A 23974-nucleotide genomic window follows, 5' to 3' on the forward strand; every position below is an offset into this window, starting at 1 on the left:
GCACATATTCTCTCTCTGTCTGCATCTTACCCTCTCTCAAATAAATAAATAAAAATATTAAAAATTTAAATTAGGTTATTTATTTGAGAGAGACAGAAAAAGAGAGACGGAGGGAGGGAGGTAGAGAATAGGTGTGCGAGTGCCTCCAGCTTCTGCAAACAACCAGAGCAGCTCAATTTTTCTTTTCAAGGTTGGGTGTCAGGCTGACCTGAAACTCACTCTCTAGCCCCAGGCTTACTTCAAACTCCCTCTTACCTTAGCCTATGAAATGCTGGAATTAAAGGTGTGTAAATCAGGCGTGGTGGCTCATGCCTTTAATCCCAGAATTTGGGAGGCAGAGGTAGGACGATCTCCATGAGTTCTAGGCCACCCTGAGACTACATAGTGAATTCCAGGTCAGCCTGAGCTAGAATGAGACCCTACCTCAATAAACCAAAAATAAATAAATAAAACAAACAAACAAAAAACCCAAGGACATTCTAAAGTGACTTTGGAAAACCCATTGTTCCTTATTTTGCTGGGTGTAGTGGCACAGGGCTTTAATACCAGCACTTGGGAGGCACAGGTAGGAGGATCACAGCGAGTTCAAGGCCACCCTGAGACTACATAATGAATTCCAGGTCAGTCTGTACTACAGTGAGACCCTACCTCGACAAACCAAAAAAATTTTTTGTAAATGGGGGCCTGATCAGTTGGTAGAGTGTGTGTCCTGGATTCAATCTCCAGCACCTCATGAAACTAAGCATGCTGTTTGACACGTTTAATGCCAGCTTTAGGATGGGAGAGGCAGGAGGATCGGAAGGTAAGGGCCATCCTCAACTACTTAGCAAGTCCAAAACCAGCCTGGGCTACATACGACACTGTATCAAAAAAACATCGAAATTGTGATTGAACTGTGTGCGGTGGTATACGCCTGTATTCTCAGCCCTTGGGAGGCAGAGGAAGGCATTCAAGGCCATTCTGAGACTACATAGTGAATTCCAGGTCAGCCTGGACTGGAGCAAGTCCCTGCTTTAACAAAACAAAACAAATAAAGAACAACAAAAACCTCCAAAAATTTAGTTAATTGCTTGGCTCACAGTCAGGTATGATGGTGCATGCTTGTAATCCCTAATCCCTGCACTCTGAAGACTGAGGTAGAAGGATAGGTGTAAGGATAGTCATAAATTCCAAAATAGCTTGGGCTACAGAATGAGTTCCAGGTCGGCTAAGGCTACGAGACCCTGCCTTGGAAACAAACAAAACAAAACAGGAGCTGAGCCCAGCATGGTCATATAAACCAAAACTTGGGAGGCAGAGAGAGGTAGATAACCTTGAGGTCAAGCCCACCCTGAGACTACATAGTGAATTCTAGGTCAGCATCGACTAGAATGAGACCCAACCTTGAAAAGAAAAAAAAAAAAAAAAGCCCAAAACCAAACCACAACAACAGGGCTGAGGCTGGAGAAATGTTTGCCCTAGTGGGGCGGATCTCTCACATTCGGTCATAGATGCAGTACGGAACTAATGTACTACGGCTACGGGTTTCGCCGGAGTAGTTTTTCTGAGATGCCTCTCAGCGAGTTTCTTTCGCGTTTCCAGTCAGCGCGCATGCGTCGCCTGGGCTTCTCCGCTCGCGCCTCGGGCTCTGGGTAGGGCTCCGGGATGTCCGCGTTGTGTGACCCTCCCGGGGCCCCAGGGCCACCCGGGCCTGCCCCCGCCACCCACGGTCCCGCGCCTCTCAGGTAGTCAGAGCCCCTGGTAGCGTACCGCGTCGCCCCGCTTAATCCCCAACCTCCTTGGCAGAAACCCGGATCCTACCTTGAGAACTCGCGTCAGGATTCTCGGACATTCTGGTCGCATCCTCCCAGAACCCGGGACTGCCTTACGTGAAAGCCTGGGCTTCAGCGCCCGCCCTCCCAAGGTCTTGGTCCTGCCTCTGCCTAGAGCGCAGTGACTACTTACCCGGTGGCCTTGTTTTTCCAACTGTCGGGCTATCAGAACTCCTGAGAACCCAGTCGCTTTGCTTTTTACGCTGAAGGAACTCAGGGCTTTGACTTCTTGGAGCCTCTCTTGAGAACCAAGGCCCGGAAGCTCATTGAATAAATCTGCTAGTCTTTCCCTTGCACAATCCCCTCGTTTTGAGGTATTTTTTTCTTTTTCTGTTTTGAGGACCCAGGGTAACGGCACAGAGCCTTAACAGCCCACTGGGTGCTGTTTTCTTTGACAGAAAAGGAGGTAAGGGGAAGGGGGTCATTACCTCCTCCTATATTGCCTTCTGAACCTCAAAAACAGAACCCATATATCTCCAGAGGGGAAGGGTTGAAAGGCATACCTTTCTGTGCCCTGGGACACATTGATTCCCAGGCATTGAAGGTGGTGGTTGCTTCAGTGGTGGGAAATTAAGATTTTTGCACAATATGGGAAACAGGTGTCGGGAGGGAGACCATTGAATGAGAGGCTTATAATTTTCTTGCCATTAAGAGCAGATTCTAGGTTGCTTGTTCTGTTCAGGGGGAACTGGAAAGATGTTTATGAAACAGGTAACAGAAACTCAACATGTATTTACTCAATGCAACAAATATTTATGGCATACTTCACATACACTAGCACCTCAGTAGAAAGGGATTCAGTATTTTAAATACTTTGTTTTTATTTATTTATTTGATAAAGAAAGAGGGGGAGAGAATGGGCGTGCGCATGCACCCCCTTGTGCATCTGGCTAACGTGGGTCCTGGAGAATTGAACCTTGGTCCTTTGGCTTTGCAGGCAATCGCCTTAACCGCTAAGCCATCCGTCCAGCCCGGAGTCAGTATTTTAAGAGCATGGAATGGTTCCTAGCCTTTTGGAGCATATGGTTTGATTACTTAACTTTAATTTTTTAGAGTATTTTAAAAATATTTTGTTTTTATTTATTTATTTGAGAAAGAGAGGGAGGGAGGGAAGAAATGGGCAGGTCAGGGTCTCCAGCCTCTGACTCCAGACACATGTGCCACCTTGTGCATCTGGCTTATGTTGGCCCTGGGGAGTTGAACCTGGACCCTTTGGCTTTGCAGGCAAGTGCCTTCACGGCTAAGCCATCCCTCCAGCCCTTAACTTTGGTTAAAAATTTTTTTTTAAATTTTTACTTATTTAAGAGAGAAGTAGGTAGACAGAGAATGGGCACACTAGGGCCTCCAGCTACTGAAAATGAACTCCAGATGCATGGCCTTGTGCATCTGACTTAACATGAGTACTGGGAAATTGAACCTGGGTCCTTTGGCTTTGCAGGCAAGTGCCTTAACTGTTAAGCCATCTCTCCAGCCCTATTTTTTTTTGTTTATTTTTCTTTTTGTTTATTTTTATTTATTTATTTTTCTTTTCTCAAATTTTTATTAACATTTTCCATGATTATAAAAAATATACCATGGTAATACCCTCCCCTCCCACTTTCCCCTTTGAAATTCCATTCTCCATCATATCCCCTCTCCATCTCAATCAGTCTTTCTTTTATTTTTGTTAGTTAAAAAATTTATTTGAGAGAGGAGAGAATGGGCATGCCAGGGCCTCTAGCCACTGCAAAAGAACTCCAGATGTATGTGCCCCCTTGTGCATCTGGCTTACATGGGTCCTGGAGAATCAAACCGGGATCCTTTGGCTTTGCAGGCAAAAGCCTTAACCACTAAGCCATCACTCCAGTCCCTCCCCCCCACTTTTCTTTTTTATTTCTGAGGTAGGGTCTCATTCTAACTTAGGCTGACCTGGAATTCACCGTGTAGTCTTAGGCTGGCCTTGAACTCATGGCGATCCTCCTACCTCTGCCTCCCAAGTGCTGGGATGAAAGGTGTGTGCCAGCACTCCCGGCTCCTAATTTTTTTTTTAATCTTAAAATGGAATCATAGCCAGGCTTGGTGGCACACACCTTTAACCCCAGCACTTGGGAGGCAGAGGTAGGAGGATCACCATGAGTTCGAGGCCAGCCTGGGGCTACAGAGTGAGTTCCAGGTTGGTCTGGGCTAGAGTGAGACCCTACCTCAGAAAAAATAAAATAAACAACAGCAAAAAAAAAAAAAAAGGATCATAATAGTGCTACCTATTGAATTGTTGTCAAGACTGAAAGATACATGTAAAATACTTAAAAAGGACAGCTGGAGGATGGAGCTTAGTGGTAGAATACCTAGCACACCTAAAGCCCTAGGTTTGATAGCACATCAGGAAAAAAAAAGGTACTTGGACCTTTTAAGAGTCACCTATCATTGATATTATTTTTATTGTTATTGGCTGGTTTTGGTTTTTTTTTTCCCCTGTTTTTTTGTTTTTCGAGGTAGGGTCTTGCTCTAGCCCAGGGTGACCTGGAATTCACTGTCTCAAACTCACAGCGATCCTCTTACCTGTGTCTTCTGAGTGCTGGGATTAAAGGCATGTGCCAACATGCCTGAGTCCACTAAAATGTTTTTATTTATTTATTTATTTATTTATTTATTTATTTGAGAGAGACAGACACAGAGAGAAAGACAGATAGAGGGAGAGAGAGAGAATGGGCGCGCCAGGGCTTCCAGCCTCTGCAAACGAACTCCAGACGCGTGCGCCCCCTTGTGCATCTGGCTAACGTGGGACCTGGGGAACCGAGCCTCGAACCGGGGTCCTTAGGCTTCACAGGCAAGCGCTTAACCGCTACGCCATCTCTCCAGCCCCACTAAAATGTTTTTATAAGCTTTTATTATGGGGGAGATGAAATTGTTATCCCTATTTTATATAGAAACCAAAACACATAGAAGGAATGTAACTTGCTAACCAATGCTCTAAGTCTGCTTCATTTGCTTTCTTATAGTGCTCAGGAGCTGTCCCAAGAAATCAAGGCTTTTTTGACTGGTATAGACCCCATTCTGGGTCACCAGCTTTCAGCCCGAGAACATGCTCGCTGTGGTCTTCTCCTGCTCCGCTCTCTGCCACCTGCTCGGGCTGCTGTGCTGGATCACTTGAGAGGTGTATTTGATGAGAGTGTCCGGGCCCACTTAGCTGCTCTAGATGAAAGTCCTGTGGCTGGTCCACCTCACCTTCGTCCACCTCCACCTTCTCATGTTCCTGTTGGTGGACCTGGTTTAGAGGATGTGGTACAGGAAGTACAGCAGGTGCTTTCTGAATTTATCAGGGCCAACCCGAAAGCCTGGGCACCTGTGATTAGTGCATGGTCCATTGACCTCATGGGACAACTGAGTAGCACATATTCAGGCCAGCACCAGCGTGTTCCACATGCCACTGGCTCTCTCAATGAACTGTTGCAGCTGTGGATGGGCTGTAGAGCTACCCGCACATTAATGGACATCTATGTGCAATGCCTCTCAGCTCTCATTGGTAGCTGCCCAGATGCATGTGTAGATGCCTTGCTGGATACTTCTGTCCAGCATTCCCCACACTTTGACTGGGTTGTGGCACATATCGGCTCTTCTTTTCCTGGCACCATCATCTCCCGAGTTCTCTCCTGTGGCCTTAAGGATTTCTGTGTCCATAGTGGGTCTGGAGGTGGAGCTGGTGTTTGTGGTGGAAGCTCTTCTCAAACCAGTTCTTCAGACCCCTTTCCTGGATCTCCTGTCCTCCCTGGGGAGAAACGGGTACCCAAGATTGCCTCAGTTGTAGGCATTTTAGGGCACCTTGCCTCTCGCCATGGAGACAGTATCCGAAGGGAGCTCCTGCGAATGTTTCATGATAGCTTGGCAGGGGGCACTGGAGGCCGCAGTGGGGACCCTTCCCTTCAGGCCACAGTTCCCTTCTTACTACAGTTGGCAGTCATGTCTCCAGCATTGCTAGGTACAGTGTCTGGTGAACTTGTGGATTGCCTCAAGCCCCCAGCTGTGCTGAGCCAGCTGCAGCAACACCTGCAGGGGTTCCCCCGAGAGGAACTGGACAACATGCTGAACTTGGCTGTACACCTGGTGAGCCAAGCCTCTGGAGCTGGTGCCTACCGTCTGCTGCAGTTCTTAGTGGACACAGCTATGCCTGCTTCAGTCATCACCACCCAGGGCCTGGCTGTGCCAGACACTGTGCGAGAGGCATGTGACCGCTTGATCCAGTTGCTGTTGCTGCACCTGCAAAAACTGGTTCATCATCGAGGAGGATCTCCTGGGGAAGGGTTGTTGGGCCCACCCCCACCTCCTCGCCCAGTGCCCTTTCTAGATGCATTAAGAAACCATGTTGGAGAGCTGTGTGGAGAGACATTGCGGCTGGAACGGAAGCGCTTCCTGTGGCAGCACCAGCTCTTGGGTCTGCTATCTGTCTACACTCGACCTAGCTGTGGACCCGAGGCTTTGGGCCATCTACTGAGCCGAGCTCGAAGTCCTGAAGAGTTGAGTTTGGCAACACAGCTGTATGCAGGACTGGTGGTCAGTCTCTCTGGACTTCTCCCTCTGGCTTTCCGAAGCTGCCTAGCTCGAGTGCATGCAGGAACTTTACAGCCTTCCTTCACTGCCAGGTTCCTGCGAAACCTGGCACTGTTAGTGGGGTGGGAACAGCAGGGGGGTGAGGGCCCTACAGCCCTAGGAGCCCGGTTTGGGGAGTGTGCCTCAGCTCATCTATCTGACCTAGCTCCTCTCCTGCTACATCCTGAGGAAGAAGTAGCAGAAGCTGCTGCCTCCCTCCTCGCCATTTGTCCCTTTCCTTTGGAAGCCTTGTCACCTTCCCAACTCCTGGGACTGGTAAGGGCTGGGGTACACCGCTTCTTTGCTTCTCTGAGGCTGCATGGCCCTCCAGGTGTGGCCTCACCCTCCCAGCTTCTCACTCGTCTTTCTCAGACTTCTGCGGCGGGGCTCAAGGCTGTTCTGCAGCTGCTAGTTGAGGGAGCCTTACATCGAGGCAACACAGAACTGTTTGGAGGGGAATTGGATGGGGAAGAGACTCTCTCAGTTATCTCAGCCCCTTTGGCTTCTGCCTCCCTGTTGGACACTAACCGGCGGCATATAGCAGCGGTGCCAGGTCCTGGAGGGATCTGGTCAGTTTTCCATGCTGGAGTCATTGGCCGTGGCTTAAAGCCACCTAAGCTTGTCCAGTCTCGAAACCAGCAGGAAGTGATCTATAACACCCAGAGCCTTCTCAGCCTCCTAGTGCACTGCTGCAGTGCTCCGGGATTCACTGGATGTGAGGGCTGCTGGGGGTTTCCCACCTTAAGCCCAGAAGCAGCTAAAGCAGTTGCAGTGACCTTAGTAGAGAGTGTGTGTCCTGATGCAGCAGGTGCTGAGCTGGCCTGGCCCCCAGAGGATCATGCAAGGGCCACTGTGGAGCGGGATCTCCGCATTGGCCGGCGCTTCCGCGAACAGCCCCTGCTCTTTGAGCTTTTGAAACTGGTGGCAGCTGCTCCCCCAGCCCTGTGCTACTGTTCCGTGCTGCTGCGGGGACTACTGGCTGCCCTCCTGAGCCACTGGGAAGCCTCTCGCCATCCTGACACAGCCCACTCCCCCTGGCACCTGGAAGCGTCCTGCACTCTGGTGGCTGTCATGGCTGAGGGAAGCCTTTTGCCACCAGCTTTGGGTAATATGCACGAGGTATTTAGCCAACTGGCACCTTTTGAAGTGCGTTTGTTGCTGCTTAGTGTCTGGGGTTTTCTTAGGGAGCATGGGCCCTTGCCCCAGAAGTTTATCTTCCAGTCCGAGCGTGGCCGCTTCATCCGGGACTTCTCCAGGGAGGGTGGAGGTGAGGGAGGACCCCATCTGGCTGTGCTGCACAGTGTCCTCCACCGCAACATCGATCGCCTGGGTCTCTTCTCTGGCCGTTTTCAGGCACCTTCACCGTCCACTCTCCTCCGGCAGGGAACATAAGCTTGTTCTAGAGGCCGAGGGATGTTGAACAGTGAGAGAAGAGACTAAGGTGCTGCAGAGAGGTGGAGGTTTCTAAGTCCTTGACCTAATGAGTGTTGTCACTTTTTTCGAAGCTAACGATTTTTCTAAATAAAATTTGCCTAGTTAAGACAAGCAGTCTAGTGTCTCTATCAGCTGTGGAGCACTCACTGGCTCATAGCTGGGGGCGTCAAGCCCTGCCTCCACTATATGTAGAATGTATGCTCCGCCAATGAGATCAACGTCCGGCCGCGCTGCGACTGGGCCAATCACAAGGCCGGAAGGGGCGGGCACTGTAGTACGTGGCTCAACGTGCGCAGGGGCGGGGAGGCCCGGGGTCAAGGAGCGAACCGGGCACAAGATGGCGGCGATAGCGGCAGTGGCTGCGCGTAGGAGGCGGTGAGGAGCCCAGAAACCGGGGGCACGCCCGGACGCCCCAAATCCCCCAAGACCCATATTGCTTCTTTCTGTATGCTTTCCTGTCACCCCTGTGCACGTGGCTCATGGAGGCCCTTGTTCCTGTGGAAGCGGCCTCAGGCTTTTGCGTCCTGCGGGCGGTAGATTTGGCAGTCGTTGCGGCCCTTGCTTGTAGGGCTCCTGGGTCCCGCAGCTCTGGTGTCCAGACCGCCTGCAGCTCGTGTTCTGGTTTTGGGCATGGCCGCCCTCTGCCGCCCCCACTCCTAGGCGGCTCGCGGTCAGTGCCTTCGCCTCCTTCCTGCAGTGCGCAGGGCTGTTGGGAGGGGGGGGGGCGCCTGGGACGAAGCCGCCTGTTGCCTTACGGCCCCTCCATCAGGCTGGAAGCACCGGGTCGGCAGATTGGCCTGTACTACCCTTTTGCCCTCTTGACCCTCTCCCCTCCAGCCCTTGGCTAGTTCTGTTAGGTACTGTTGCTAGACACGGCAGGAACAGGATCCGCTAAGTTCACTGCGTGGATGATGTTGCCCCAACACATGTAATAGAATGTGGTCTGCGCCCTTGAGTTTATAATAGTAAACACATCAGCATCATAAAGCGCAGTACACCTAAGGGATGGATGTACTGGGTGGGAGAAGTGAGTACTGTTGGCAACAGTTTAAAAAGGGGGTGAATCATAAACTCATCTTTCCAAGCCTGATCTGAAGCAGTAAACAGGTGGGATTTAACCCTGAAGCTGATTCCTAACCGTTCCTTGTGAACTTCATGTCTTGTTTTGGGTGTTCAAGTCATTCCTGAATCCTAGAGCCTTGCAACAGGTCATAGTGAAAGGATCTTTAGAAATCCTGTTCCTATTAGCATGTTTCCAAACCTATTTTATAAACTGCAAATAGGGTTCCAGAGTTTAAATCACTGAACTTCTGATTACTGCTGTGTGGGGCAGGTGGACACTGGGTCAGTGGTCCAAGTTTCCTGAAGCAACCATTGCTCAGGAGGACTTATATATTGCTGTTGAGTTTTCTCTTTCCTCCTCCTCCTTTTAAATTTTTTTTTTTTTTTTTTTTTTTTTTTTTTTTTTTTTGAGGGGGGTGGTGGTAGGTTCTCACTCTAGCTCAGGCTGACCTGGTATTCACTGTGTAGTCTCAGGGTGGCTTTGAACTCTGAGTGGTCCTCCTACCTCTGTGTTCCAAGTGCTGGGATGTTGAATTTTCTAATAGCTTCTGTTCTGCTTGTGCTGGCCCTTGCTCCTGCTTGGCCTAGTACACCACTGCCTAGTATTTTCCTAGCTTTTCTGATTGGCTTTTTTCATTGCTGCTATTCTCTAGTTAGCTTTGCAAATGCTACTGGCTTTACAGAGCTTGCTTTGTTAGTTGATCTCCTTCCTGGTAATTTCCCTTCTGTGGTGCTGGGGATGGAACATAGCGATTTGTGCATGCAGGACAAGCGCTGCATCATTGAGCAGCCCTAGTTTTACTGGTGATTTTCTTTACCTTTACCTTTAACTTGCTAGCTTATGGCAAGGCCAGTCCTGCAAAGAGTGTGTATAGTATCCTGTGGTTGGTTAGTTACCCTGTTAGAAGTTGCAGCGTTTTCATGCTGAGAAGAACCCTGCCTTCTCCCTGCCACTTTAGAACACTTCTCAGTGTGCTCCTGTATTTTCCACATCACAATCACGTTAAGAAATTGCTTAAAAGGCTAGTGTTAGGGCTTAGTGGTAGAGTGCTTACCTTGCATGTGTGAAACCCTGAGTTCCATCCCCATTACAAAAAGTAAAATAAAAAAATTTTTTAAATGCAGTTGTCCAAGGTTTGGTGGTCTTCATTTAATAAATATTGTGGGGTGTTTGTTTCCTTTCTCCACCCCAACCCTTTGGAGGCGGTGTCTTAACTCTAGCCCAGGATGACCTAGAATTCACTATGTAGTTTCAGGCTGGCCTCGAACTCACTATGCTTGTAAGAAGTACTTTGTTTGTTTATTTATTTTGTTTTTCTAGGAAGAGTCTAGCTCAGGCTGACCTGGAATTCACTATGTGTTCTCAAGGTGGCCTTGAATTCAAGGGGATCCTCCTACAGAGTTCCGCCTCCCCAGTTGTGGGATTAAAGGCATGTGCCATCATGCCCATCCTGTAAGAAGTACTTTTGAATCCTGGTCACCCATTAGAGTTGTTTGGGGAATATTTATTTCTTATGCTTTTTGAGATGGTATCTTAAGATGTTTCCCAAACATCTCAAACTGCTATGCTCAAGTGAGCCTTCAGCTCCAGCCTCTTAAATATCTGTGGACTACAAGCACACACTATCACTTTAAAGTTAATTTTTTTTTTCCTTCGAGGTAGGGTCTCACTACAGCCCAGGCTGACCTGGCACTTACTCTGTATTTCCAGGTTTGCCTCAAACTCACATTGCTCCTCCGACCTCTGCCTTCAAAGTGCTAGGATTAAGGCGTGCGCCACCATGCCTGGCTAGAAAGTTATATTTTAAAAAATATTTTTATTTCTTTCAAGTAGAGAGAGAGTGCCAGAGCCTCCTGCCAGTACAAACAAACTCCAGAGGCATGTGCCACTTTGATTTTATGTGAGCACTGGGGAATGGAACCCAAGCTGTCAAGGTTTGCAAGCCAGTGTCTTTAACTGCTGAGCAATATAAAGAGCTTTAAAAAATATTTATTTCGTTTGGAGAGATGGCTTAGCAGTTAGGCACTTGCCTGTGAAGCCTAAGGACCCCAGTTTGAGGCTCCATTACCCAGGACCCACGTAAGCCAGATGCACAAGGTACCACATGCATCTGGAGTTCCGTTGCAGTGGCTAGAGGCCCTGGCGTGCCCATTCTCTCTCCCTCTCTTTCTCTCTCTCTCGCTCTCAAATAAATTAAAATTTAAAAAATATTTATTTATTTGAGAGACTGAGTGAGTATGGGTACACCAGAGCTTCCTGCTGTTGCAAAGTGACCCCCCCACTTCAGAGCAACTAAATTAGTTTTTTTTTGAACTATGGTCTCACTCTAGCCCAGGCTGACCTAGAATTCACTATGTAGTCTCAGGGTGGCCACGAACTCATAGTGGTCCTCCTATCTCTGCCTCCCGAGTGCTGGGATTAAAGGCGTGCGCTCCCACGCCGGCACAACTAAATTAGTTTTTAAGGGCAAGACCACAGTGCTGAGTTTTTGAAAACTGCTGTCAGAGTTGAACACTTGGGACATGAAGCAGTTAGCTATGCTCTGGATGCATTAGGGCTTAGTGTGGTTTGCACTATTGTTACTCTGTTTAGTCTTAGGTAGTGATAGTGGTTTATTTTGAAGATGCAGAATTGGCCATCAGAAGAGCTGAATGCCTGGTGCATAATCGAAGCTAGGACCCTTGGAATGGGGACCAAAAGGCTCCTTGTGGGTGTATCTGTAACTTTTTAAACTCCAGCTCCATCTGACTCCTTACCATTGAAAGGCATGATTTCCTTTGTTGCTTTGATCTACACATACAGTACCACTGTTTCCTCTGGGACTAGCTGTTACTGCTTTCCTCCAAGAGGCTGATGTAACCCGAGTCAATCCCAGGGCTTCTGAAGGCCAGAAATGCTTTGTGCACTTTGGTTTTCTGAGGTAGGGTTTCACTTTAGACCAGGCTGACCTGGAATTCACTATGTAGTCTCAGGTTGACCTTGAACTCATGGGGATCCTCCTATTTCCTCCTATCTCTGCAGGGATTAAAGATGTGTGCCACCATGCCTGGCTCTACTGCATTATTATTATTATTATTATTATTATTATTATTATTACTTTTTTATATAATTATTTTATTTTTAATTATTTATTTATTTATTTGAGAGCGACAGACACAGAGAGAAAGACAGATAGAGGGAGAAAGAGAGAATGGGTGCACCAGGGCTTCCAGCCTCTGCAAACGAACTCCAGACACGTGCACCCTCTTGTGCATCTGGCTAACGTGGGATCTGGGGAACTGAGCCTTGAACCGGGGTCCTTAGGCTTCACAGGCAAGCGCTTAACCGCTAAGCCATTTCTCCAGCCCTATATAATTATTTTATATTAACAACTTCCATGATTGTAAGCAATATCCCATGGTAATGCTCTCTCACTCCCCACTTTCCCCTTTGAAACTCCATTCTCCTTCTTATCCCCCCCCCCCCATCAGTTTCTCTTTTATTTTGATGGCATGATCTTTTCCTCCTGTTATGATGGTCTTGTGTAGGTAGTGTCAGGCACTGGGAGGTCATGAATATCCAGCCCATTTTGTGTCTGGAGGAGCACATTGTAAGGAGTCCTAACCTTCCTTTGGGTCTTACATTCTTTCTGCCACTTCTTCTGCATTAGATCCTGAGCATTGGAAGGTATGATAGAGATATTGCAGTGCTGAGCACTCCTGTCAGCACCATGATGCCTTCTTAGCCATCTGAAAAGAGAAGATTCTCTACCAAAAGTTAGAGTAGCACTAATATAAGGGTACGAACATTAAGAGAAGTGCTTACTGGGCAGGTTGATAAGCATAGTATATACATTCAGTCAAACAGCAGCAGACGTTACACCCCTAGGGCTCATGACTACCCCTGCTGTAGGTTTTCAGAATCAGGGATGTATATATTCCCTCCCATGGAGCGGGCCTCCAGTCCAATTGGAGGGCAGTTGGTTTCCACCATTATAGATGTGCCACTATTGCACCTGTTGGCTCATTTGGCCTGGCTGGCCAGATAAAAGGCTTGCAGTGTCCACTGTTGGGTATCTTCTCTGGTGATTTCTCTCTCTCCTATTGAACTGCATGCAGAATGGCTTCTTCCAGCTTTCTGTCAGCTGGTCTACATGGAAGGGGTTATCCGCTCAGTTCCAACAGGATTTCTCAATGGCCTCGCAGCCTATGTATGTGGAGTCTTTAGCAAATAAGGTCTTACCATCGATTCTGGTGGGAAACTGACGGCTTTAGCAATGGCCTATAATGTTTTGGGGGCATTGGGGACCTCCCTGGCCAACAACTCAATGGGAGGTATCCCATCCCTGGCACTGAAAATTTTCTAGTAACAATCCTGAGTGTTCCATTGTCTATTGTGCTTTTTCTTTGAGGCAAACCTTATAGACGTGTTTTGTTTTGGCTTGTTTTGTTTTGATTTTTCAAGGTAGGGTCTCACTGGCTCATGGTAGTGTCAAACTCCTCCTACCTCTGCCTCATAAGTACTGGGATTAAAGGTATGTGCCACCATGCCTGGCTAGCCTTTTTTTATATGAGAGAGAGAGAGAATGAATTGGTATGCCAAGGTCTCCATCCACTGCAGTCGAACTCCAGTCGTGGTGCACCATCTTTTGCACATGTGTGACCCTGTGTGCTTGTGTCACTTTGTGTGTCTGGCTTACATGGGACCTAGAGAGTCAAACATGGGTCCTTAGGCTTCACAGGCAAATACCTTAACCACTGAGCCATCCCTCCAGCCTTTTCTGCCGTTTTTTTTGGGGGGGGGGCAAGGTAGGGTCTCACTCTAGCCTAGGCTGACCTGGAACTGACTATGTAGTCTCAGGGTGGCCTTGAACTCATGGCAATCCTCCTACCTCTGCCTCCCAAGTGCTGGGATTAAAGGCAAACACCACCACACCTGCCCCTTTTCTCTTTTCTGCCTTTTGAAGGGATGATTAGAATGAGATAGTTCCTCAAGACTGATTTTTTTTTTTTGGTTTTCTTTTTGAGGTAGAATTTCAGTCTAGGTCAGGCTGACCTGGAATCCAGTATGTCGTCTCAGAGTGACCTCAAATTCATGGTGATCCTCATACCGCTGCCTCCCAAGTGCTGGGATGCACCACCACGCCCAGCTGACTTTTTTTAATTATCTTTTTTGTGTGTTTCTTGAGGTAGTGTTTCACTTTAGCCCAGGCTGACCTGAATTCACTACATAGTCTCAGGGTGGGCATGAACTCACGGCGATCTACCTACCTCTGTCTCCTGAGTGCTGGGATTAAAGATGTACCACTATGCCCATCTGGTGTAAACCAGATGCACAAGGTGGTGCATGTGTCTGGAGTTTGTTTGCAGTGGCTGTAGGTCCTGGTGCACATATTCTTTTTTCTTTATTTGTTATGTACATTCTCAATGTGTAAACAGCACATGTTAGTACCACCTTGTGGATCTAGTTTATGTGGGTACTGGGTAATCAAACCTGGGTCCTAAGGCTTTGTATGTAAACACCTTAACACTAAGCTTTCTCTCCAGCCTGAAACTGACATTTTTTAGTTTGTTTTTTTGAGATAGGATCTCACTCTAGCCCAGGCTGACCTATATATAATTCACTATGTAGTCTCAGGATAGTCTCAAACTCATAGTGATTCTCTTACCTCTGTTTTCTGGGTGCTGGGATTAAAGGAGTGTGCCCCCATGCCTGGCTCAGACTGACTTTTTTTTTTAATTTATTTGAGTGAGGGAGAGAGAATGGGCACACTAGGGCCTCCAGCCATTGCAAACAAACTCCAGATGCATGCATCTCCTTGTGCATCTGGCTTATGTGGGTCCTGGGGAATTGAACTGAGGTCTTTTGGCTTTGCAGGCAAATGCCTTAACGGCTAAGCCATCTCCAGCCCTAAAACTGACTTTTTAAAAAAACTGTTTATTTTTGGGGAGGGGATATGATGGAGAATGGAATTTCAAAGGGGAAAGAGGGGGAGGGTATTACCATGGGATTTTTTGGGGGGGATTTTTTTTATAATCATCGAAAATGTTAATAAAAAATTGAGAAAAAAATATTTTAGGAGAGAGGGAGTGTGGATGCTCCAGGGCCTCTTGCCATTCATTGCAAATGAATTGTAGACACATTGTTTCATGTTGTGCTTCTGGCTTTATGTTGGCATTAGGGATTCAAACCCAGGATGTCAGGCTTTGCAGGTGTCTTTAACCACTGAGCCCTCTCCCCATCCCAAGGCTCACTTTTTAATTTTTTTTTTAATTTTTAATATTTTGGTTTTTTGAGGTAGGGTCTCACTCTAGCTCAGGCCGACCTGGGATTCACCATGTAGTTTTAGGGTGGCCTTGAACTCATGGTGACCCTCCTACCTCTGCCTCCCGAGTGCTGGGATCAAAGGCTTTCGCCACCACACTCGGTTATTAATTTTCTTTTTTTTTCAAGGTAGGGTCTCACTGTAGCTCAAGCTGACTTGGCACTCATTCTGTAATCCCAGGCTGGCTTTGAACTAGAACCACTGCCTCCTGAGTGTTAGGATTAAAGGCAGATGCCACCTAAGGCTAACTTTAAATTTTATTTTATTTTTATTTATTTGATAGAGAGGCAGATAGAGGGAGAATGGGCACACCAGGGCCTCTAGCCACTACAAATGAACTCTGGACACATGCACCACCTTGTGCATTTGGCTTTATGTGGTTGCTAGGGAATTGAACCTGGGTCTTAGGCTTTGCAGGCAAGTGCCTTAACCACTAAACCATCTCTCTAGCCCCTAAGACTGAGTTTTTGGTTTCTTTCTTCCTTTCTTTCTTTCTTTTTTTTTTTTTTTTTTTTTGGTTCTCAGTGATTTTTTTAAAACCTATTTTATTGACAACTTCCATAATTATAGGCAATAAACCATGATAATCCCCCCCTTTTCAGTTCCGAGGACCCACCTTAGGGCCTTGCATTTGCTAGACAAGTGCTCATCCACTGAGCTAAATCCCCAACCAACCCCTAAGACTGACTGTTTAAAAACCCACGTCCGGGCTGGAGAGATGGCTTAGCGGTTAAGCGCTTGCCTGTGAAGCCCGGTTCGAGGCTCGGTTCCCCAGGTCCCACGTTAGCCAGATGCACAAGGGGGCGCACGCGTCTGGAGTTCGTTTGCAGTGGCTGGAAGCCCTGGCGCGCCCATTCTCTCTCTTTCCCTCTATGTGTCTTTCTCTCTATGTCTGTCGCTCTCAAATAAATAAATTAAAAAAAAAAAAAAACCCACGTCCACCCTGCTTTCTTTCCCATTCAGTGTGACTTGTCCCTGTTTCATGAGCTGTTTCTAAGATTATGATAGGTATAGCCCTTCCTGGCTCCTATATTAATTATTCTCCAATGTTCTTTTTCTCCATAGGTCTTGGGCAAGTTTGGTACTGGCATATTTAGGGGTCTGCCTGGGGATTACCCTTGCTGTGGATAGAAGCAACTTTAAGACCTGTGAAGAGAGTTCCTTTTGCAAGTATGTTCTTGCTGGGATAGTTGAATGGAAAATAGGATAATGTTTGGGGGCGGGGGCAGAGGTTGTTGAATGGGTAGGTTAAGGATGGTATAGGTAGTAGAGACACCTAGGGATGTTGGGATGTCCTCTAACCTTACCTCCAAATTGTTGATCTTGGCAGACGGCAGCGAAGCATTCGGCCAGGCCTCTCTCCATATAGTGCCTTACTAGACACCCTGCAGCTTGGTCCTGATGCCTTCACAGTCCATCTGATCAATGAGGTTACCAAGGTCAGTCAAGACAAGGAAGACTGATGAGTGTGAGAGGGTGGTTAAAGGATAACTTGAGAAGGGGGAAACTTGTACCCAATGACCTAATAATACTTTTTTTTTTTTTTACCTTTGAGGTAGGGTCTCATCCTAGCTCAGGTTGGCTGCCTCCCAAGTGGTATTGGGATTAAAGGCATATAACTCAATGTCTGGCTTAGTTTATTTCTTTTTTTAATTAACACTTAAAAATGTTTATTTATTTGAAAGAATGGGCAAGCCAGGGACCTCCAGCTGTTGGCAAACAAACTTTAGACACATGGGCCACCTTGTACATCTGGCTTACATAGATCCCGGGGAATTGAACCTGGGTCCTTTGGCTTTGCAGCCAAGTGTCTTAACTGTTAAGCCATCTCTCCTGCCCTTAATTGACTGGCCTTTTTTTTTTTTTTGATTTTTCGAGGTAGTTAGGGTCTCACTCTAGCCCAGGCTGGAATTTGCTATGTAGTTACAGGGTGGCCTTGAAATCACAGTGATCCTCCTACCTTTGCCTTCTGAATGCTGGGATTAAAAGCGTGTGCCTCCACACCCAGCTTTTTTTTTTTAAATGAGAGGGAGCAAGAGAGAATTGGTGTGTCAGGGTCTCAAGCCACGGCAATTGAACTCCAGATGCGTGCATCACCTTGTGTGTCTGGCTTATGTGGGATCTGAAGAATTGAACATGGGTCCTTAGGCTTCACAGGCAAGTGCCTTAACCACTAAGCCATATCTTCATCCCTGGCTTAGTTTTTATTATAATTCTTTTGCTCTATATAGCCCAGGCTGGCTTGGACTCACTTTGTAGTTCTCAACTGGCCTGGAACTCAGCAATCCTCATACCTTACCTTTGCCTCTTAAGTACTAGGAAAGGCATGTGCCACCACACCCGCCTAGGCCAGGTCATATTAACGTATTTCCACTTGCAAGAAATTTTTATGTGATGTATATAGATAAAATAGATGTAGGAGATATTTATCTGGGTATATTCATATATGAAATAGGAACGGCAGTCAAATACTTAATAATAAATTATGAAAAAGTGTGTGTGCAGTGAGTGCTTATGCATTCATGTTTATGTGGGTGGGGGTGCACATGTATGTGTGTTTAGAGGCCAGAGGTTGATGTTTTGTGTCTTCCTCAATTGTTCTTTACTCTGTTTATTTAATTATTGTTTTTTGGAGGATGGATTTCACTGTAGCCCAGGCTGACCTGGAATTTACTCTGTAGTTTCAGGGTGACTTTGAATTTACAGCAGTCCTCCTACCTGTGCTTCCCAAGTACTGGGATTAAAGGCATGCACCACCATGCCTAGCTGCTTTATTTTAAATTTTTTTAAAAATTTTTTTAAAATTTACTTATATGAGAGAGATCGAGAGTGAAAGAGAGAGAGAGAGAATGGGCATGCCAGGGCTTCCTGCCACTGCAAATGAACTCCAGATGCGTGCGCCCCCTTGTGCATCTGGCTAACGTGGTCCTGGGGGATCAAACTTTGAACCGGGGTCCTTAGGCTTCATAGGCAAGTGCTTAACCACTAAGCCATCCCTCCAGCCCTATTTTTTAAATTTTTATGTCTGCAAATGAACTCCAGATGCATGTGCCACCTTGTGCATCTGGCTTAATGGGTACTGGGGAGTTAAGCCTTGAACCGGCCTTAGGCTTCACAGGCAAGTGCCTAACCGCCAAGCCATCTCTCCAGCCATTACCTCTGCCTTCTGAGTGCTGGAATTAAAGGCATGCACCACCACACCCAGCTTCATTTATTTTTATTTTACTTTAAATTTTTAAAAGGTTTATTTTTATTTACTTATATTTTATTTATTTGATTGATTGAAAAAGAGGGAGAGAGAGAGAGAGAATGGGCACTCCAGAGCCTACAGCCACTACAGATGAACTCAGCACATGCGCTACCTTGTGCATTTGGCTCACATGGGTTCTGGGGAATTGAACCAAGGTACTTTGGCTTTGCAGGTAAAGCAAATGCCTTAACTGCCAAGCCATCTTCTCCAGCTCCTTTATTTATTAGGAGTGGGGAGAGGGAAAGACTGGGCATACCAGGGCCTTTAGCCCCTGAAAACAAACTCCAGATACATGTGCTACCTTGTGTATCTGGCTTACATGGGACCTGGAAAATTTAACCTGGATCCTTAGGCTTCATAGGCAAGTGCCTAAACCACTAAGCCATCTCTCCAGTCCTATTTTTATTTTATTTATTTTGTGAGAGAGGGGGCGAGAGATAGGAAGAGGCAACTAGAGAGAATGGATGTGCCAGGGGCTCCAGCCACAGCAAATTAAATGCAGATGCATGTACCAATTTATGCATCTGGCTTACGTGAGTACTGGGGAATTGAACCTGCGTGTTTAGGCTTTGCAGCAAAGCACCTTAACTGCTAAGCCATCTCCTCAGCATGCATCTGGAGTTCCTTTGAAGTGGCTGGAGACCCTGGTGGGCCCAATTTCTCTCTCAAATAAATAAATATATTTTTTTAAAGAGAAAGTAATAGTTGGAAATTTTGTCCTAATTTTAAGCCAACATCCATTAAAAAAAAAAAAAATTTTTTTTTTGAAGCAGAGGTAGTAGGATCACCATGAATTCAAGGCCACCCTGAAGAGTACATAGTGAATTCTAGGTCAGCTTGGGCTAGAGCAAGACCCTACCTCAAAAGAACAAATACATACATATATCATAAGCCAGGCATGGTGACACACAACTTTAATTCCAGCACTGGGGTGGCAGAGGTAGGAGGACTGCTGAGAGTTCAAGGCCAGTTTGGAACTACAGACCGAATTTCAGGTCAACCAGGGCTAATGAGACTCTACCTTGGAAAAAAACACAAAATTAATAAATTAAATAAAAAGAAATAAAAAACAGAGAAAATAACACACCATATTTAAATTTGTAATGAAACAGGTGTTTGTGGCAGTGCTTGCCCATGCTGCAACAGACAACTTCACCCAAACCTTGGTTGTGAAGATACAACATGTGACGTTGCACTGTGAATGTGGCCATACCATTTAACACCAGTGAATGCTGCCTGAAACACCTCAGCTCGGATTTGAAAATACATGTTATGAACTGTAGTATTTTTAGTATACATACAGGTTTTATTTTGGTTTTTTTGTTTTTGTTTTTCGAGGTAGAGTCTCACTCTTGTCCAGTCTGACCTGGAATTCACTATATAATCTCAGGTTGGCCTCAAACACACAGCAATCCTCCTACCTCTGCCTCCCAAGGGCTGGAATTAAAGGCGTGTGCACCACCATGCCTGTCTGTATATACAGTTTTATGCTGTTAAAGAAATATTAAGATTTTTTTCCGTTTCCTTATATGTCCATAGGCACCTGGCTTTTATATAATTTTTCTTGTTTTTATTTATTTATTTGACAGAGAGACAGAAATAAGCAGGTAGAGAGAAAGAATGGGTGCACTGTGGCCTCCAGCCACTGCAAACTACAGATGTGTGTGTCCCCTTGTGCATCTGGTTTACGTGCGTCCTGGGGAGTTGAACCCTGGTACTTTGGCTTTGCAGGCAAGTGCCTTAACTGCTAAGCCATCTCTCCAGCCCCAGTTTTGTTTTTTTTTTTTAGGTAGGGTCTCACTGTATCTCAGGCCGTCCTGGAATTCACTATATAGTCTCATGGTGACCTCGAACTCAGGACGATCCTCCTACCTGTGAATGCTGGGATTAAAGGCGTGTGCCACCATGCCTGGCTGGTGCGCGCGCGCTCGCCCTCCCTCCCTCCCTCCCTCCCTCCCTCTCTCTCTCTCTCTCTCTCTCTCTCTCTCTCTCTCTCTCTCTCTCTTTAATGAGGTAGGGTATTGCTGTAGCTCAGGCTGACCTGGAATTCACTATGTTGTTTCAGAGTGGCCTTAAACTCACAGCAGTCCTCTTACCTCTGCCTCCCAAGTGCTGGGATTAAAGGCATGTGCCACCATGCCTGGCTTTTAAATATATTTTTTGAGTCAGGGTCTTGATTTCGCCCTTTCTGGCTTTGAGCTCATCTCATGGTGACCCTCTCTGCCTTCTGAATGCTGAGATTACAGAGATTATACCATACCTGGTTTGATACAGTGTTGGAGACCAAGCCCAGATTATCTTGCACTCAGGAAAGCACTCAACCAATTTAGCTACATCCCCATCCCACATGCATGATTTTTTAAAAACTTTTTATTTATTTGAGAGAAAGTGAGAGAAGGAGGCAGATAGACAAAGAATAGGTATGCTAGGGCCTTTAGCCACTGTAAATGAACTCCAAACACATGTGCCACTTTGTGAAAATGGCTCTGTGTGGGCACTGGGGAATCAAATTTAGGTCATTAGGCTTTGCAGGAATGCGCCTTAACCACTCCAGCCCCCATACTTTTTTTTCTCAATTTTTGTTAACATTTTCCATGATTATAAAAAATATACCATGGCAGAATCCAGGCATGGTGGCACATGCCTTTAATCCCAGCATTCGGGAGGCAGATGTAGGAGGATCGCCGTGAGTTCGAAGCCACCCTGAGACTTCATAGTGAATTCCAGGTCAGCCTGGGCTAGAGTGAGACTCTACCTCGAAAAACTGAAAAAAAAAAAAAAATACACACACACACACACACACACCATGGTAATACCCTCCCTCTCCCCCCCCCCCACTTTTCCCTTTGAAATTCCATTCTTTATCATATCCCCTCCCCATCTCACTCAGTCTCTCTCTTATTTTGATGTCCTGATCTTTTCCTCCTCTTATGATGGTCTTGTGTAGGTAGTGTCAGGCACGGTGAAATCATGGATATCCAGGCCATTTTGTGTCTGGAGGAGCACGTTGTAAGGAGTCCTACCCTTCCTTTGGCTCTTACATTCTTTCTGCCACCTCTTCTACAATAGACCCTGAGCCTTGGAAGGTGTGATCCAGATGTTACTCAGTACTCCAGTCACTTCTTTCCAGCACTATGATACCTTCTGAATCATCCCAAGGTTACTGCCATCTGAAAAGAGAAGATTCTCTACCAAAAGTGAGAGTAGCATTAATATAAGGGTATGACTATTAAGAGAAGTGCTTACTGGGCAGTTTGATAAGCATAGTATATACATTTTTCCAGACATCAGCAGATGTTACACCCTTAGGGCTCATGAGTACCCGTGTTTTAAGTTTCAGTATCAGGGATGTATTCCCCCTATGGAGCGGCCTCCAGTCCAATTGGAGGGCAGTTGGTTTCCACCATGACAGACGTGCCACTATTGCACCCATTGGCTCATTTGGCCTGGCTGGCCAATTATAAGGCTTGCAGGGTCCACTGTTGAGTATCTTCACTGGTGGTATCTCTTTCTCCCATTGAACTACATGTAGAATGGCTTCTTCCAGCTTTCTGTCAGCTGGTCTACATGGAGAAGGTTATCAGCTCAGTTCCAGAAGGATTTTTCAGTGGCCTTGCAGCCCAAATATGTGGAGTCTTCAGCAATAAGGTCTTACCATGGATTCCTGGTGGGAAACCAAGGGCCTTGGCAATGGCCTGTAATGTTTTGCAGCCCCCATACTTTTGATTGTGAATTAATTTTTAGTCACTGCATATTGAGAAACCTACTGTTGTCAATTTTTTTTGTAACTTCACTCAGTTATAGAGCCCTATATGGGGCTGCAACCCACAGTTTAAGAAGCTGGACCTTGGGCTAAAGAGTTGGCTTAGTGGTTAAGGCACTTGCCTGCAAAGCCAAACAACCTTGATTCGATACCCCAGAACCCAACTCATCCAGCTGCACAAGGTAGTACATGAATCTGGAGTTTGTTTGCAGTGGCTGGGGGCCCTGGAGCACCCTCTCTCTCTCTCTCCCCATCTTTCTTTCTCTTAAAATAAATAAATAAAAAATATTGAAAAAAAAAGGAATGTTAACCTTAAAAAAAAAAAAAAGAGGAAGAAGAAGCTGGGCCTTAGTCAAAGGGCTTAGAGGAGACTCCTCAGTATGAAATGGGTTCAGTGGGATTTGCATGTTGTAATCCCTCTGGTTCCTTCAGACCCAAATTTCTGTCCCACAGGTGTTATTGGTGCTGGAGCTCCAGGGTCTTCAAAAGAACATGACCCGTATAAGGATTGATGAGCTGGAACCCCGGCGACCTCGATACCGTGTGCCAGATGTTTTGGTGGCTGATCCCCCAGCAGCTCGGTAAAATGTTCCTAAGATGATCTGTTTTCATGTTTTTTTTGCCTTCCTAATAGTCCTTTTTTTTGATTGGTGACTTTATTATATCAAAAAATTAGGTGGCTAGCAACGCACCATGCTACTCACTCTTTCTACTTTTCTTCTTGTTTCACTTCTCACTCTTTAAAAAATATTGTATATGTATTTCTTTTAATTTTGATTTTTGGTTTTATTTACTGAGAGAGAGAGAGAGAGAGAGGGAGGGAGGGAGGGAGGGAACGGAGGGAGGGAGAGAGAGGGGGAGAGAGAGAGAGAGAGAGGCAGATAGAGAATGGGTGCGCCTGGACCTCTAGCCAGTGGAAACGAACTCCAGACACATGTGCCACCTTGTGCATCTGCTTTATGTGGCTACTGGGGTGTTGGACCTGGATCCTCAGGCTTTACAGGCAAGTGCCTTAACTGCTAAGCCATTTCTCCAGCCCTATAATTATTTTTTATTTTTATTTTTTTGAGAGGTAGGATCTCAGTCTAGCCTAGATTGACCTGTAACTCATTCTCTAGTTTCAGGCTGGTGGCCTCAACTCACAGTGTTCCTCCTCCCTCTGTCTCCCCAGTGCTGGTATTGAAGGAGTGTACTACCACGCCCTGCTCTTTTTGGTTTTTCAAGGTAGGGTTTATCTGTAGCTCAGGCTGACCTGGAATTCACTATGTAGTCTCAGGCTGGCTTTGAACTCTGGCGATCCTCCTTCCTCTGCCTCCTGAGTACTGGGATTAAAAGTGTGTGCCACCATACCTGCCTTGTTTTGCTTATTTTGAAGCAGGGTCTCGCTGTAGTCCAAGCTGACCTTGAACTCATGGCAGTCCTCCTGCTTTGGCCTTCCAAGTGCTGCAGTTATAGATGTGAGCTAGGCTGGGCATGGTGGCACACACCTTTAATCCCAGCACTCTGGAGGCAGAAGTAGGAGGATTGCCATGAGTTCAAGGCCATCCTGAGAATATAGAGTGAATTACAGGTCAGCCTGGGCTAGAGTGAGACCCTACCTCGGAAAAGCAAGCAAACAGACAAACAAAAAGATGTGAGCTAGGACACCTGGCCATGCCCAGCAGTTTTGCTTGGGTACTGAGGATCTGAATTCAGGTCCTCATACTTGGTAAACATTTCAAAGTTTTTTTGTTGTTTTTTTTCTGGATTTTTGAGGTAGAGTCTCACTCTAGTTCTGGCTGACCTG

At 46.4% G+C, this 23974-nt stretch overlaps 2 protein-coding genes across 3 annotated transcripts in view; both read left to right on the forward strand.

The window, feature by feature from the left end:
- The first annotated feature begins 1593 nt into the window (after positions 1–1593).
- Ints5 (integrator complex subunit 5) lies at positions 1594–7919 on the forward strand. The gene is made up of 2 exons (XM_004656553.3): positions 1594–1724; positions 4790–7919. Exons 1-2 carry the CDS (start codon positions 1645–1647, stop codon positions 7764–7766), a joined length of 3057 nt encoding a protein of 1018 aa, XP_004656610.1. The 5' UTR covers positions 1594–1644; the 3' UTR covers positions 7767–7919.
- Positions 7920–8109: 190 nt separating this feature from the next.
- Ganab (glucosidase II alpha subunit) overlaps positions 8110–23974 on the forward strand; it is a 29122-nt gene continuing 13257 nt past the window's right edge. For both annotated transcript variants that reach the window (XM_004656548.3, XM_004656549.3), the window contains exons 1-4: positions 8110–8183; positions 16241–16345; positions 16506–16614; positions 22642–22769. In XM_004656548.3, coding sequence (XP_004656605.2) covers positions 8146–8183; positions 16241–16345; positions 16506–16614; positions 22642–22769 — 380 coding nt within the window. In that variant the 5' untranslated portion in view covers positions 8110–8145. The remainder of the gene's footprint in view (positions 8184–16240; positions 16346–16505; positions 16615–22641; positions 22770–23974) is intronic.

Source organism: Jaculus jaculus, chromosome 1, assembly GCF_020740685.1.
Source record: "Jaculus jaculus isolate mJacJac1 chromosome 1, mJacJac1.mat.Y.cur, whole genome shotgun sequence".
NCBI classification, from domain to species: Eukaryota; Metazoa; Chordata; class Mammalia; order Rodentia; family Dipodidae; genus Jaculus; species Jaculus jaculus.

Coding starts and splice junctions, on each gene's coding strand:
- Ints5 (XM_004656553.3), top strand. CDS start 1,645: ATGTCCGCGTTGTGTGACCCTCCCGGGGCCCCAGGGCCACCCGGGCCT. Junction 1,725..4,789: donor CACGGTCCCGCGCCTCTCAG/GTAGTCAGAGCC, acceptor GCTTTCTTATAG/TGCTCAGGAGCTGTCCCAAG.